At 46.4% G+C, this 16,584-nt stretch overlaps 1 protein-coding gene across 1 annotated transcript; it reads left to right on the forward strand.

Annotated features, from left to right (window-relative positions):
* The first annotated feature begins 1 nt into the window (after position 1).
* Kcnd1 (potassium voltage-gated channel subfamily D member 1) lies at positions 2-13,063 on the forward strand. The gene is made up of 6 exons (XM_028770825.1): positions 2-1,208; positions 7,110-7,272; positions 7,371-7,454; positions 7,546-7,644; positions 8,032-8,282; positions 11,643-13,063. The coding sequence occupies exons 1-6, from the start codon at positions 85-87 to the stop codon at positions 11,878-11,880; spliced, it is 1,959 nt and encodes a 652-aa protein (XP_028626658.1). The 5' UTR covers positions 2-84; the 3' UTR covers positions 11,881-13,063.
* The last annotated feature ends 3,521 nt before the right edge of the window (positions 13,064-16,584 follow it).

A 16,584-nucleotide genomic window follows, 5' to 3' on the forward strand; every position in this document is an offset into this window, starting at 1 on the left:
CTCCAAGCATCCACCATCCTGGAAATAGCCACATTCTCCTAAACACAACATCCCCAAGTCTCCGTGGGCCTAGGGAGCTGCAGGATGGCGGCAGGTGTGGCCACATGGCTACCATTTGCAAGGGCCGCAGCAGTGGGCTGGCTGCCTTTAGCCCAGCAGCCCCTACCACCTGCACCGGAGGTGAAGGCATCCCGAGGGGATGAGGTTCTGGTGGTGAATGTGAGTGGTCGGCGCTTTGAGACCTGGAAAAACACGCTGGATCGCTACCCAGACACATTGCTGGGTAGCTCAGAGAAGGAATTCTTCTATGATGCTGAATCTGGCGAGTACTTCTTTGATCGTGACCCAGACATGTTTCGGCACGTGCTGAACTTTTATCGCACAGGCCGGCTGCACTGCCCCAGGCAGGAGTGCATCCAGGCCTTTGATGAGGAGTTGGCCTTCTATGGCTTAGTCCCAGAGCTTGTCGGGGACTGCTGTCTTGAAGAGTACAGGGACCGCAAGAAGGAGAACGCAGAGCGCCTGGCAGAAGATGAGGAGGCTGAGCAAGCTGAGGAAGGTCCAGCCCTTCCAGCAGGTAGCTCCCTGCGACAGCGACTCTGGAGGGCCTTTGAGAACCCACACACGAGCACTGCAGCACTGGTTTTCTACTATGTGACTGGCTTCTTCATAGCTGTGTCAGTCATTGCCAACGTAGTGGAGACCATCCCATGCCGTGGTCCTGCACGGTGGCCCTCCAAAGAGCAGCCGTGTGGTGACCGCTTCCCTACGGCCTTTTCCTGTTTGGACACAGCCTGTGTACTCATATTCACCGGGGAATACCTTCTGCGGCTCTTTGCAGCCCCCAGCCGCTGCCGCTTCCTCCGGAGTGTGATGAGTCTCATCGACGTGGTGGCCATTCTGCCCTACTACATTGGGCTTTTTGTGCCCAAGAATGATGATGCCTTCTCTGGTGCCTTTGTCACCCTACGTGTGTTCCGGGTCTTTCGAATCTTCAAGTTCTCCAGGCACTCCCAGGGCTTGCGGATTCTGGGCTATACCCTTAAGAGCTGTGCCTCTGAGCTAGGCTTTCTCCTCTTTTCCCTCACCATGGCCATCATCATCTTTGCCACTGTCATGTTCTATGCTGAGAAGGGTACCAGCAAGACCAACTTCACAAGCATCCCTGCTGCCTTCTGGTATACTATTGTCACCATGACCACACTTGGGTAAGTATAGATCTTGAGTTGGGAGTTGGGTACCATACCCTTTCTGTAACATTAGGAAGGTTAGAACCTGAACTCTATACCTCTACAGTGACGGACATCATAGCCAGAGCCGCTCCCCTGCAAAGCACATGCTCTCCTCTTTTTTGCCACTCCTCTTTTTGTTTGCTTTAGTTTGTTGATTTTTCTAGATGGAGTTTCTCTGTGTAGCCCTGGCTGTCCTGGAACTAGCTCTGTAGACCAGGCTGGCCACGGACTCACAGATCTGCCGGCCCCTGTCTCCCAAGTGCTGGGATTAAAGGCAGGTAGCACTACCACCCAGCTTCTGCCACCCCTTTATTGAGACAAGATTGTCATGCTACATATAGTCTAAGCTAGGGTCAAACATTTATCCTCCTGCCTCCATTTCCCCAGAGCTGGGATCACAGATATATACCAGCATGGTTGACTCCTTTATCTCCTTTTGAGCTCCAGCTTGTTAATATGTAAAAATTCAGAGAGCTGAGATTGGGGAAGGTTCACTAGGACATATTGCTTCTGCAGAGTGTCCACATTTGGTTCTCAGCACCCAAGTTAGATGCCTCACAACTGCCTGTATTTCCAGTTCCAGGTATCTGCACACTCATGCACATATCTGCACACAGATACATAATATACATAATGGAAAATAATAAGAATAATTCATCTTCTTTAAAAGAATTATTTATTGTATGTATATAAGTACACTGTAAATGTCCTCAAATACACCAGAAGAGGGCATCAGACTCCATTATTACAGATGGTTGTGAGCCACCATGTGATTGTTGGGAATTGAACTCAGGACCTCTGGAAGAGCAATCAGTGCTCTTAATTGCTGAGCCATCTCTCCAGCCCATAAATCATTTTTTTATTATTTGTTTATTTTTTTTGAAACAGAATTTTACTATGCAACCTTGGCTGGCCTGGGACTTGTTTATGTAGACCAGGCTGGCCTCGAACTCATGGAAATCATCCTGCCTCTGCCTCCAAAGTGCTGGCATTAAAGGTATGTTGTCGCCAGGCAGTGGTGGCACATGCCTTTAATCCCAGCACTTGGGAGGCAGAGGCAGGCGGATTTCTGAGTTTGAGGCCAGCCTGGTCTACAGAGTGAGTTCTAGGACAGCCAGGGCTATACAGAGAAACCTTGTCTCAAAAACAAACAAACAAACAAACAAACAAACAAGGTATGTTGTCTGTATGCTTGGCAAAATAAATCTCTTAAAATAAAATTTAGGGGGCTATAGAGATGGCTCACTGGTTAAGAAAACTTACTATTCTTACAGAGGACCCAGGTTTGGTTCTCAACACCCACATGGCAGCTAACAACCATCTGAAATTCCAGTTCCAGAGAATCCAGTGCCCTCTTTTGACCTCTTTTAGGCACTGAATATATGTGGTGCACAATGTACATGCAGACAAAACACACATGTAAAGTGAAATAAATCAATATTAAAACAAGAAAACAATAAAATTTAGCTTGGTTGGTGAAACACACTTATAATCCCAGCATCCCAGGAGCAGAGGCAGGTGGATCTCTGTAAGTTCAAGGCTAGCCTGGTCTACATATCAAGTTCTAGGCCAGCCTGAGCTATACAGTAAGACCTTGTCTTAAAAAAATTAGGCAAGCCAGGAGGTATGGTGGTATATCTTTAATTTCAGCATTTAAGTGGTAGAGGCAGGCAGATCTCTGTCCATTTGAGGCTAGCCTGGACTACATAGCAAGTCCGGACCAGTGAGTCTACATAGCATGACTTTATCTTTAAAAATTTGTAGGGAGTTATATTTAAATTTTGAATACTTCTCAGCACTGACTATGCCTTGATATTTCCAGGTCAGATTTCAGGACCTTTGTCACTCTCTTTCTCTTCAAACTTCCTCAGGGTCCCAGTTTCCTTCTCTTTTCTTTGAGATAGTGTTACATTATGTAGCTCAGGCTTGCCTTTTAGTCTAAGGTGGCCTCAGACTCAAAAGCAATCTTCATACTTCAGCCTAACTCTACTTGGATTATAGGCACAAGGCTCCTTGTTAGGTTCCTCTTTGTAAAGGGAGAAACACTCACGTTAGGAGGATTCAGTGATGCCATGTGAGATGTGAGTTCTCTGAATGCTTCTGGAACAGGATACACAGATATCACTTTCTCATCACATTTTTTTTTTTTTTACATTTTGAGTATTCATGTCAAGTGTGTCAACCTTCTAGAAGGTTGTCTGCTGTGCGAGCATGCCTCTGAGACTTTGTGATTCTTGATGTTTTCCAGAAGCTATTTTTAGCATTACTTTTCTTTTCCTTGAGATAGATTCTTCCTAAGAAGGCCAAGCTGCCCTTGACCTCACCATCCTCCTGCCTCTGCTTCCTGAGTGCTGGAATTCCAGGCCTAGGGAACCCACCTGGCTAAATCCGTATTAATTTTTACTGCTGATCCCTGAGAGGAAACAGTTGAGAGAGATGTAGCAAATGGAATTGGCCATCTCATGATGCTCTTTTCTTGTTGGGAGAGGATCATTATTGGAGACTAAACCCCAGGTCTCACCACAGTAGTCATAGCCTCTGTCCCAGCTCTCCTAGTGTTGGTTTTGTGGCATAATCTCAATTTGTACACCAAGCTGGCCTCAGATTTATACAAATCCTTTTCCTGCCTCTGTCTCCCAAATGCTGGGCTTCTAGGCTTGTGCCACAATTCATAGCTTCCTGTCTGTCCTGTGTGTGCACATGTGTGATGTGTGTGTGTGTGTATGTGTGTGTGTGTGTGTGTGTGTGTATAGGGTATGAGTGTCAGTATGTACACATACTAGCATGCATATGGAGGTTAGAGGACAACTTTGTAGAGTTGCTTCTCTCCTTCTACCTTTACCTGGACTCCATGGATTTAATTCAAGTCATCAACCTTGCAAAGTAAACTCTTTGCAGCTGGGACTTCTTCTTGGTCCCTGTTGTATGAATTTTTTGACAATGCATGCTCTCACTGTGTAACCCTAACTGGCCCAGAACTCGCTATGTAGACCAGGCTGGTCTTGAACTCACAGAGATCCACTTGCCTCTGCTTCCCAAGTGCTCAGACTAAAGGTGTACGCCACCATACTCTGCCACCTTTATATTTTGAGATGGGTCTCTCATTGAGATAGAAGCTCGTCCATTTATCAAGACTGCCTGAGCAGTGGGCCCCAGGGCTATGCTGATCTCTGCCCTTCAAAGCTGGGATTATAGGCAAATCCCACTGGTACAGTGTTTTACATGGGTTCCGGAGATTTGAACTCAGGTCCTTATGCTTACATGCACAGCTGGTATTTTACTGGCTGAGCTATCTTCTCAGCCTCCTTACAGTGTTTATAAAGACATTGTGCAGAGCAGATGCTGTGATTCTTCTCTAAATTTCCATCACTAGAATTATGTAGGCTGTTGCTATTCAGTATCTGTAGAATGAATGACTGAATTTGGTCAGAGCCTTAATAGAAGTACAAAATGTTTCTCAGAAGTAGTGATTAATTTGGGTTAGAAGTTCATGGTTGGATCAAATCAATAAATCTTGAGTCCTAACAGTTGAGTTGGCAGTAGATATCTTGATGCCTTTCGCTACATACAGTCCTCAGAACAACAGTTGACATTAGGTGTTGATGTCTCGGAAGTGAGACTTAGTCTGAGGTGACTTATCACGTCGCTAGAAATGTCCAAGTTATATAGGCTCTGGAACAGAGTCCTGAATGCTTAGACCACATGAAAAGCTCTGGAGAGAAAGCTAAAGCTCAACTGATAGAATGCTTGCCCACCATCCGTAAAGCTTTGGGTTCAATCTCCAGCACTGGATTAATTGAGCAGGATTACAGGATTGCCTAGGATCCCAGTACTTCGGAGGTAGAAGCAAGAGGATCAGGAGGCCGGGCGGTGGTGGCGCACGCCTTTAATCCCAGCACTTGGGAGGCAGAGGCAGGCGGATTTCTGGAGTTCGAGGCCAGCCTGGTCTACAGAGTGAGTTCCAGGACAGCCACAACTATACAGAGAAACCCTGTCTCGAAAAACAAAAAAAAAAAAAAAAGAGGATCAGGAGTTCAAGGTTATCCTCAGATACACAGTAAGTTGGAGGTCTGCCTGGGATACATGAGACCCTGTCCCAACAAAACAATAGTAACAGTAGTAACAACACTACAATTCACAGGGATAAGAAAGAGCCAAGAGCCTAGAAGCTGAAGACTGCTGCAGAGGCTGTGTTTCTCAAAGGAGTTCTGATTGGTGATGTGGTTAAGTGTCTTGTATGTTCCTGGGCAAATTAACTGTGGTACCTCTCTGAGTTTTGTTTCCCTCCTTTGCGAAACAAGGCAGTAAGCAGCTGGTTCTGCTCCATCTCCATCAGAGCTGGGAGAGGGGGTTTGGAGGAAGGCAGGGTAGTTTTGAGGTTCCCTGTCTTTCATAGGAGTACCGTTTCAAGATTTCTTCTGGGAGGAAGAGTCCTTTCTCTCAGAAGACAGGCAGGTAGATCTCTGTGAGTTCAAAGCCAGCCTGGTCTACAAAGAGAATTCTAGAACAGCAAAGACCGAACAGAGAGACCCTGTCTCAAAAAAAAGTAAAAAAAATAAAAATTAAAAAGAAAAAAAGAAACTCCTTCCTAGAAAATATAGAGAATCCTCTAGAATACAGAGCCTCTCATGTGACCTGTAGTGGGACTCTCCCCAGTCTTTATTTCTTGTTTTCCCTTCTGCTTGCTATTAGTAGATTTCCCACTGACAGTGATGGCCAATGCGTAGCTTAGATAGGAGCAGCAGACATAGAAACTGGAGGCAGCCCCGTTTCTCATTTGACCTCTACTCCAAGGGATTAGAGAGGTCGTTCTCCACATTCTGTCTTTTGTTTTTAAGACAGGAGCTCTGCCTATCTTGGAACCTGGACTGTAGACCAGACTGGCCTCAAACTTAAAAATCCACCTGCCTCTGCCTCCCAAGTGCTGGAATAAAAGATGTATACCACATGCTTAGCCATTCTCCTCATCTTGAAGATTTTTTAAAAATACTTTTTAAAGTATGTGTATAGCGTGGGAGTGTGTGCATGTTGAGTGGAGGTATCCATGGAGTCCAAAACAGGGTGTTAGATCCTCTGGAGCTGGAGTTTCTAATAGTTGTGAGCTGGTTGACATGGATCTTGAACTTGGGTCCTCTGGAATTCCTAAACAGTCATATTCCAAATTTTTCAGTGTAACAAACTGAAGCTGGGGCTAGATAAATTGGCTCAGAGGTTAAGAGCACCTGCTGCTTTTTCAAAGATCCTGGGTTCAATTTCCAGGACTCCCATGTGATGATGCATTACAACTGTCTGTCCCCCGTTCCAGAGGCTATGACACCCTCCTCTGGCCTCCATGGGCAACCAGGCAAGGCACACTTAATATATATGCAAAAATTACTCATATACATACAAATAAATAACTCTTTAAAAAGAAAGAAACTGAAGTTAGGAGGGCTGGAAAGATGCCTTCGTGGTTAAGAGCACTGAACTGCTCTTACAAAGGACCCAGATTTCCCTTCCCGTACCTACATGATGCTTCACAACTGTCCTTAAGTTCAGTTCCAGTGAACCTGACACCCTTTTCTGGCCTATTCAGGCACCCAGCATGCCATGCATGTGATATAAATACTTACATGTAGCCAAACACTCATGCACATACAATAAAACTTAAAAAGGAAGGAAGGAAGGAAGGAAGGAAGGAAGGAAGGGAGGGAGGGAGGGAGGGAGGGAGGGAGGGAGGGAGAGAGAGAGAGAGAGAGAGAGAGAGAGAGAGAGAGAGAGAGAAACAAGCTGAAGTTCAGAAAGTGTTTGCCAAGGTGTGCTGAGCACTTTAGAAGTGGGTGAGTGGAACAGGGGTACCAAACACCTCTTCTAACCTTGGTGCGCTGTCTTTCCCAGGTATGGAGACATGGTGCCTAGCACCGTTGCAGGCAAAATTTTTGGGTCCATCTGCTCACTTAGCGGTGTCTTGGTCATTGCCTTGCCTGTGCCAGTCATTGTGTCCAACTTCAGCCGCATCTACCACCAGAACCAGCGTGCTGACAAGCGCCGAGCACAGCAGGTAACTATATCTCCCTTCTGGGCACTGACAGTCCTTACAGCCTAAGCCTGTCTTGCTCTGGGGCTTACCTATCTAAACCTTTTATCTCCTCTCTGTAGAAAGTGCGCCTGGCAAGAATCCGGTTGGCAAAGAGCGGTACCACCAACGCCTTCCTGCAGTATAAGCAAAATGGGGGTCTTGAGGTGAGGAGGGGCCTTTACTTGGGGCAGGGAGGGTAAGCAGGGATAGGAGGGGAAGGTGCTCATCACCTGTTTTCTGCTCTATCTGTTCCAGGACAGTGGCAGTGGGGAGGGACAGATGCTGTACGTTAGGAGCCGCTCTGCTTTTGAACAACAGCATCATCATCTGCTGCACTGTCTGGAGAAGACTACGGTGAGGCCAAACAAGAGGCTGCATTGGCAGGAGGGAGGAGGTCTGCCTGACAGCAAGCTTTTCCCCTCACTGAGATGGAAGTCGTAACACTTCATCGTAGAGATCACATGATGCTTCCTTTAAGAGGTTGAGTCTTTTGGCTGAGACAGATGGTCTCTGTATCTCTAGTTGTTCCAGGCCAGTCTGGTCTACATAGTGAATTTCAGGCCAGCCCAGGCTACATAGGCTGTACCTTGTCTCAAACAAAACAAAGAGCCAAAAGCAGCTTCTAGGATGGGCAAGGAAGCAGAAGAGAGAGTGACGTTTCTTAGGCAAAGGCCTGGGAGTTGTACTAGCTTTCATGACATGGGGTACCACCCTCTGATCCCACTTTCCTTCTGTTCACAGTGTCATGAGTTCACAGATGAGCTAACTTTCAGTGAGGCCCTTGGAGCTGTCTCACTGGGTGGTCGCACCAGCCGTAGTACCTCAGTATCGTCCCAGCCAAGGGGGCCTGGGAGCCTGTTATCATCCTGCTGCTCTAGAAGGGTCAAGCGCAGAGCCATCCGCCTTGCCAACTCTACTGCCTCTGTCAGTCGTGGCAGCATGCAGGAGCTAGACACACTAGCAGGTCTTCGGAGGAGCCCTGCCCCTCAGAGGTAAGTACCTAGCTCACCTGTTTGACCACGGTTGGGAAGTGCAGAATTTGGATCATGGGTTCGAGACTGTGAGTGTAGGCCTAGCAAGTCAAGCCCAACCCCAAACTCCTCTGTACAAGGACCTTTAGTTTGTCTTGGAAACGCCTCACTTTTTCAAAATTTTATAAGACAGGGTCTTGCTTTGTTTATAAACCAAATCGGCCTCAGACTCATGATAATTCTGCTTCAGCCGTCAAGTGCTAGAACACATCTATTACTGCCATCTGCCCTTCGTTCATTGTTTTAGCTACTTACTGAGTAGCAATAAGGGCATAGCCCTCACCATTCAGGAAGCTACAGCAGGAGAGTCTCTTGAACTGGGGATGTCAGTTAGTGATAGAATGTTTGCTTAGTATGCTGGAAGCCTTATGTTTTAACTCTACACACATGGGCTTAGGAGAGAGGGTCCTTGCGTCCTGAAACTTACATTCTAATAGGATAAGACAATTAACAAGTCTAGAGCGCATACTGGGTCCGACATTGGTAAGTAGCAAGATGAAAAAGAAATCAAGAGCAAAGGCCAGAGGGTACTGGGCAGAGGATGATACAGGGGTTAGTTTTTAGTTATTTTAATTATGTATCTCTGTGTGGGTATGTGCATGTGAGTGCAGTTGCCCATGGACGCCCTAGACCTCAGCTCCCCAGGAGCTCTGGCTTATGGGAGGTTGAGGTTGTAAGCTACTGGATATGGGTGCCAAGAACCAAGTGTGGGTCCTTGGTCAGAGCAGTACTCAACCACTGAGCCATTTCTCTAGCCTCAGTTTTTCTTTAAAAAAAATTTTCAGGTTGGATGTAGTGTGGCACAAACCTTTATTCCCAGTACTCAGGAGGCAAAGGCACCCTGATCTCTGTGAGTTCAAGGCCAGCCTAGTCTATGTAGTGAATTTCAGGCCAACCAGAACTATATAGTGAGACCTGTTTCAGAAAATATCTTTTTTTAGTCCTTGGAATGGAACCTACGGTCAGGTCTTACAAATGTTAAACGCTCTGTCAGTGAACCACGCAGACAGATGCAGTTTTAGTAGTATGGTCAAGAAAAGCTTTTCTTGGGCTAAGAGCACTTGTTGCTCTTGAAGAGGACCCGAGTTTGATTCCCAAAACCCATACATGGTGGCTCTTGACCACGTGTACCTCCAGTCTCAGGGGATCTGATGACTTCTTCTGACCTCTGTGGGCAACAGACATGCATGTGGTTGGTGCACATGCAGACAAAACACTTATGCATATAAAATGAAACAAAGTTGAAGGCAAATTTTCTGCAACCTACTTTTTTTTTTGTTTGTTTGTTTTTCGAGACAGGGTTTCTCTGTGTAGCCCTGGCTGTCCTGGAACTCACTCTGTAGACCAGGCTAGCCTCGAACTCTCGAACTCAGAAATCTGCCTGTCTCTGCCTCCCAAGTGCTGGGATTAAAGGCGTGCGTCACCACTGCCCGGCTTGCAACCTACTTTTAATAAGGGTTCAACCTCTCCTCTAGTCCACCACCCAGCAGAGGTAGTGGAAGAGAAAAGTTATTAGGATATGGGGGAGGTGGACCTGTTCAGCAATAGTTCTTTGTGTGTGTGTGGGGGGGGCAAGCTTGATCTTCTTTCTCACAAGTTCAGTCCCATAGCAAACACCAAATACGATTCAGCAGCTGCAGACCAGTGCTCTAGGCAGGCAGACACCAGGCACAAACCAGCAGCTACAGGTCAATCCTGAAGAAACTGCTAGGCTCGCCAACCTGCCTGAGTCAAAGCCTCAGAAGCAGCAAGCTGCCTCAGGAGCCTCACGAGCAGTTCTTGTTGTGTTTCTCTCAATGGTAGTGTTACCACAAGTTGAGCTCAAGAACGCTATTAAGGCAAACCAATCCATGCATGTTGTTAGAGAAGAATAAGGAAGCAGAGCAAACCAAACCAACGCTCTGTGCATCTCTCCCACTGTCTGTGGGGTCATACTTACACTCCTTCATCACGAGTCCTTTCCCCTGTTTGCTATAGCCAAACATCCTTTCACCTGTGCCTACTTCAGGACAACAATTCTTTCATGTGTCTGCTTTAGCAAGACATCCTTTCACCTGTATGCCCCAGCAAAACATTTGACATAACTAACTTTCCAAAGAAACTAGAAGTTTCCACTTCCCAAAATAATTCTTAAAAAAAAATCTTTTTTAAAGAAAAGAAAAGCTTTTCTGAGATGGTGTTTGAGTCTGAGTAGGAATTGGGGGACAAACAAGAAGGTAGGACAATCAGGAAGGAATGAGGACTCAGTTTTAATCCTAGTGTCAACCTTCTTCACGTATCGCCTGTCCTCCCCACACAGGGTCTATGTGTAACCTTGGCTATCCTGGAACTCACTCAATAGACCAGGCTGGCCTTAAATTCAAAGATCTGCCAGCCTCTGCCTCCAGAGTGCTGGGAATAAAGGTGTGTGCCACCACTGCCTGGCTAGTGTAACCTTTTAAACTTTTTGTTTATTTGGTTTGTTTTTGAAATAGAGTCTCATTATGTATGTAACCTAAGATTGCCTCAGATTCAGAATCTGTCTGCCTTAGCTTCTAGAGTGCCAGAATTTCTGGTGGGTGCCACCATTACCTTTTGCTAGTATAGACTCTTGCAGCAATTTCGGCATTGCTAAAGATAACAAGAGGGACTGGGGAGATGGCTCTGTGCTTAAAGAGTACTTATTGGACAGGACATTGGTAGCACATACCTTTCATCCCAGAAGGTGAGAAGCAAAGGCAGGTGGATCTCTATGAGTTCAAGGCCAGCCTGGTCTATGAAGCTGACTCCAGGACAGCCAGGGCTGCATAGAGAAACCCTGTCTCAAAGAAAATAAATAAATAAATAAATAGTACTTATTGCTCTTGCAGAGGATCTGGGTTCAATTCCCAACACCTATAACTATCCCTAACTCCAGTTTCAGGTGATCTGATACACGTTCTGGCCTCCTTTGGGCACCAGGAATGCATGTGTACATAGACAGTCATGACAAAGCTCTGGATTTAATCTTCAGCATTATACAGAACTGTGTGTGTGTGTACTATGTTCAGGTACTTTGTCTCATTTATTATTTCATTTTGTCTCTGTAACAACCCATTGAGGTAAGGAATATATTTTTGTTTAATTTCCATGCTACAAATAAAAGAGGGATTTGGTGATCACAATTTGAACCTAAGCCCAGCTGACTGCAGAATTCACCTCCCTTGCCATAATTGAGGATGCAGAGAGAATTTGTAGCACAGTGCAAGGGACCCAGTAGGTGCTTAATTAACGTGAAGATTGTATGGTAATTATCCAGATGACTTTTTAAGAGTATTCCATCTTCCCCACCCCTGTTCACAGCCGCTCCAGCCTCAATGCCAAGCCCCATGACAGCCTTGACCTGAACTGTGACAGTCGGGACTTCGTGGCCGCCATCATCAGTATCCCCACCCCTCCTGCCAACACGCCTGATGAGAGTCAGCCTTCCTCCCCTGGTGGTGGTGGTGGCAGTGGTGGCACAACCAATACCGCCCTCAGGAACTCCAACTTGGGTACTCCGTGCCTCCTCCCTGAGACTGTCAAGATCTCATCCCTGTGAGGAATGGGCCTGCCCATTCAGAGGGCCTTCTTTATTCTTGGGAACTCCTTTCCAAAGCCATATTTTGGGGAGGCAAAGAGGATCGGACATGGGAACTCCCTATGCCCCCTGACAAGAACTATGCAATGGAGTTTCGTGGAATGGCCCATCTGGTGGGGAAGTAGAGAATGAGGAACTTTCCTCAGTCCAGACAGTTTTTCTAGTGGGAGCTTGAAGCATGGGACTCCATAGGTCCCTGGCCTCCTTGCCTCAGCATGCTGGGACTGGTCTCTCTCTCCTAGCTGGCCTCTTGCATGCCTCTTCCCTTGGGCCCTCAGAGGCAGGTTAAAGCTTTTTATAGTCTGACGTTTGAGGTCTGGTCTGACAAGAGTTGAGAGTTCCTCTTCTCTTTGGTTGTGTTATGCAAGTTTAGGGGTTCAGGGAAGAGAACCCTCAACTCCAATTTAGCCTCTAGGGGGCAAGGTTTTGCCTTTCAGCATTTCCCAGATTTGGAAGCTTGGAATGCAACCCTGGGCTGGCTTAATGGGCTGTGGTCTCTGTAGTGACCTGCTACCCCCAAGCTTTGGCTGAGGGGGTCAGGGCTGCTTCTCCCAACACAGAGATAGCACAAACACTACCACCCCCTTCCCTGGCTAGCTGCTGGAAGTGAGCCCCTGCCACCCATCTTCTGCTGGGCCTCCAGCAAACTCTAGCAATAGCAACTGCTGCGATACCAATATGCAAAGCCTCGGACCAATTTCCTGCAGCATATACATCTGCCCTGATCAGATGGGCCACATCTAACTACTCTCTTCTCTGATGTGCTTTCTTCTTGGGTTGGTCTGGAGTCTGGACCTGCTGAGATAAGAGACTAACAAACATCCAGCAAGAGCTGGGTTGGGTGTTGAGATCACAGGCTGGTTTCATGGTCTTGGGCAGAAGTCCAGAAGTAGTGTGGGCAGAGGACTGAGCTGTTCCTGACCCCTGGGAGAGATAGAAGATATCGCCTCTTTCTCTGCTGTAACTTCTTTGCACACTGTCTTCTCCTCCCTCTTGGGTCACCTTCTGGATCTATGCTCTCAGACTGAATCTTACGTCATCTCAGGTTCCCTGTCTCCAGCTCTGTCCCTCTGAAGCTGGTAGCTGACAAAGATGAAGTTTTCATCAGTCAATAAAACCTAAGAGGAGAGATGTGGACCAAGCATCTACTGACTCTGTGGATTGACTCTGAGGGCTGGGTTTGCCTGAGGGGTTAAGAACACGATGGTCTCAAGTTCTTTCAGCAGTGAAAGGACTGGTGTGGGTTGAAGTGTGGGAGGTTGGTGGCTAGTGTTCTATTCTTGAAGATGTGGATTAGGGAGAAATGACAGAGGGTGCTTTGAAGAGTTGGTCCCTGTAGGCAGTGAAGCAGGCCAGAGGTCCTAAGACTCTCAGATACTAATCTGTTTCAGATCCTTCATTCCTAGAAGGAGAAGCCAAGATCAAGAGCAACATGGAGTCACTTTGAGGGGGAACTTAAGCCCATGCTTCTTGATAGCAAAAACCTAGAAATGTAACCCTAATAAAATGATTTCTGAGTTTGGTAATAATCCCCCTTCCTCATGGAAGAGAACACCCTGTTGTTCTCTTCTGGATTCCATCTACTCCAGGCTAGCATGTGACTGAGTTATGTAGAGCCTTGTGGAGACCAATCTCGGGTTCAGACTGACACATTTCAGTCCTTGGGTGAGAGATTCACTCTTTGTGTCAAGTTGCTAATATGAAATAGAGACAGTAATTTCTTTTTTTTAAAAAAGATTTACTTATATGAGTACACTGTAGCTGTCTTCACACACACCAGAAGAGGACATCAGATCCCATTACAGATGGTAGTGAGCCACCATGTAGTTGCTGGGAATTGAACTCAGGACCTCTGGAAGAGCAGTTGGTGCTCTTAACTGCTGAGCCATCTCTCCAGCCCCGAGACAGTAATTTCTTTATTCACATAATGTTTGTTAACAGTCCATCATGTTCTAGCACTAAGGTACACTGATGGGCGAAGTAGCATTATTAGATCTAATGTTTATAGATAAGCATGGAAGGCAGACAATCACAATACAGTGCAGCAGGACTGAGGTTGATGAACCCATAGAAACATGTAGACAGCCACGTAAGCTAAACCAGCCAGCCTTCAAGAAAGGAGATGGAGTTAGTCAAGCGAGAGATGAAAGGCTTAAAACGTGGGTGGAGGGCACAGTGTGTCCAATGATCTGGAGCTCAGAGACTGAGTGCAAGGCCTTTGGGGAACTGAAAGTAGCTCAAACTAGCTGGAAAGGGGAGTGAATGCAAGCTTGAAGGAGGGAAGTAGTACAGACTGCAAAAGGCTTTTGAAACTGGGAAATGGATTTGAGACTTTGTCCTAGGTGTAAGGGGGGACCACTGACGACTCAGAAACAGGCCAGGCATTGTTTGCATTTCAGAAGGATAATTTTGGTCATGGGGAATTAGCTATGGAGAAAAAGTCTTAGATGAAGAAGGATCAGTCGAGGGTTTTTGTGGTAGTCTATTTGGTAGGGGATGATGACTAGGGTAGTAGCAGTAGAATTGGAGAGGTGTGAAATTCCAGAGATAGAATGGGCAGGACTTGGAATTGACAGGCAGGTGAGAGCTGGAGAAGCAGAAACAGTCAAATTGGACTCTATGGTTTCTGGTCTGGGCAATGACTGGCTAAGGGTGCCTTTTGCTGTTGAAGGAAATTCCTACAGTGTCAGGTACATAGTTAAGTATGGGGTGAAGGCTAGTCATGAATATTATGACTTCTGTTTTAGATGCTGAGCAGATAGCCAGTAGGGAATGGGATATATGTGTCTGGAGACAGCCATTAGACAATTCAGAGTAATGTTTATAGGTATTTGGCAAAATTCCCTGACCACAGAAGTCCAGTAGATATGAGTCTCCTCGTGAAGTCTCTGGAACAGAAAACATTACTAGGACCCTTATTTACCCATGTATCACTGATGCTTTTCATGGAAAAAAGCTTCATCTGGAGGAAGGAGGTTAGGTGGTCTTTCTGTTTCCCTCAAATATCTTTTGTTGGAGACAGTCCCAACATATAGTCCTGAACTAACTCCTTCCCTCTCCTTCTCCCTCTTGCCCCCTCCCTTCTCACTTCACACGCACTCGCGCACACACACAATCTCTTAAAATTATTTTATGTGTATGGATGTTTTGTTGCATGTATGTATTTTTCATCATATGCATGCCTAGTAGAGGGTGTCAGTTCCCTGGGACTGGAGTTACACATGGTTGTGAGCCGCCATGTGGGTGCTGGAAGTTGAATGTGAGTCCTCGGGAAGAGCTTAACTACTGAGCCATCTTACTCCTAACTATACTCTTAACTACTGAGCCATTTCTCCAGTCCCTGGCTTTGAGTTCTTGATCCCACCGCCTGAGCCTCCAGAGCAATGATAACGCCAGTTTTTATATTGCACTTTTGTTAGGTAATCTCAAAAGAGACAATAATTTGTACAAGGTCAACATTTCATAATGGTCCATGTGTGCCCAGAACTGATGTCTTCCTTATAAGGAATCAAAGTCAAGGATTCTTCTGCACTACCATAGGGTCTAATTTATATAGCACTTACTATGTGTAATGCACAGAACCAGGTCATTTATTGGCATTAATTTCTAACACATAGAAATTATTGCTGCTGGGTGGTGGTTTAATCCCAGCACTTAGGAGGCAGAAGTAGGCAGAGCTCTCTGAGTTGGAGGCCTGCCTAGTCTACAGAGTGAGTTCCAGGACAGCCAGGGCTACACAGAGAAACCCTTTCTCGGAAAACCAAATTAAAAAAAAGAAAGAGAAATTATTGCTAATCTATAGAGAAGTAGAAATAGAGACTAGATTGGGTGTTAACTGACTTGTTCCAAATACTCAGACACCAAGCTACTATAAGCGTCTTAGCTGCTCAATATCAAGGATTTTGCCACCACCACTGGGAGACACTAGCTGCTGACAGTCTTGGTTCGTAAATATTCTCTTTCCCTGAGTAAAGTAAGGATTTTTAGTGGTAGAGATGGTGTAAAGCCTGTACCGAGCCTGCGCAATAGACATAAGCTTGAGGTGAACGTGAGGGTAAGAGGGCGGAGGTAACAGAGGAGGCGTGTTTTTCCGCCAAACAGGATCAGTCCGGCACACGTCTGTTTAGCGGTTGGCCCATCTGAAGTGACGGACAGCATTGTTGAACTAATCACCGCAAGAGTACGAATGTTGCCAGGGTGAAGTAGGGTCCACCCTCTCGGGTTTGCAGCTGGGAGGAACGGGAAGTGACGCTACAGGGTACGCTATGCTCTGGGAATGTTGATATTTTCCAGTGAGTGTGACTGAGTTCCAGATGGAATCCTTGAAGAGACGAATCTTATTGTGCCCGAGACAGACCACTCTGTTTATCCATAGTGCCGACACCTGTGGGTTAGAACCTCGGGGGAAGTAAAGAATAGAACGGGAACCGAAAAGAGAACCTGGGAAGAAGGTTGCCGACTTTGAAATTTGAGACGGAGGACTTGAGTGATCGCTCAACCCGGATTGGCTAGTGGATGTTGTCAAGGCTTTACGCACTTCTTCAATTGGCTGGCGTCTGCAATTGTCACCGCGGCGAGCATTTTGCCCACGTACTTCCGAGCAGGAGGCGGGGCTGTGCGCTGTTGTGCATGCGCACAGCCCGGGAGGCCCCACCCGGTAGTTCA

Source organism: Grammomys surdaster, unplaced genomic scaffold, assembly GCF_004785775.1.
Source record: "Grammomys surdaster isolate TR1022 unplaced genomic scaffold, NIH_TR_1.0 204, whole genome shotgun sequence".
NCBI classification, from domain to species: Eukaryota; Metazoa; Chordata; class Mammalia; order Rodentia; family Muridae; genus Grammomys; species Grammomys surdaster.

Coding starts and splice junctions, on each gene's coding strand:
- Kcnd1 (XM_028770825.1), top strand. CDS start 85: ATGGCGGCAGGTGTGGCCACATGGCTACCATTTGCAAGGGCCGCAGCA. Junction 7,455..7,545: donor AGCAAAATGGGGGTCTTGAG/GTGAGGAGGGGC, acceptor TATCTGTTCCAG/GACAGTGGCAGTGGGGAGGG. Junction 8,283..11,642: donor AGGAGCCCTGCCCCTCAGAG/GTAAGTACCTAG, acceptor CCCTGTTCACAG/CCGCTCCAGCCTCAATGCCA.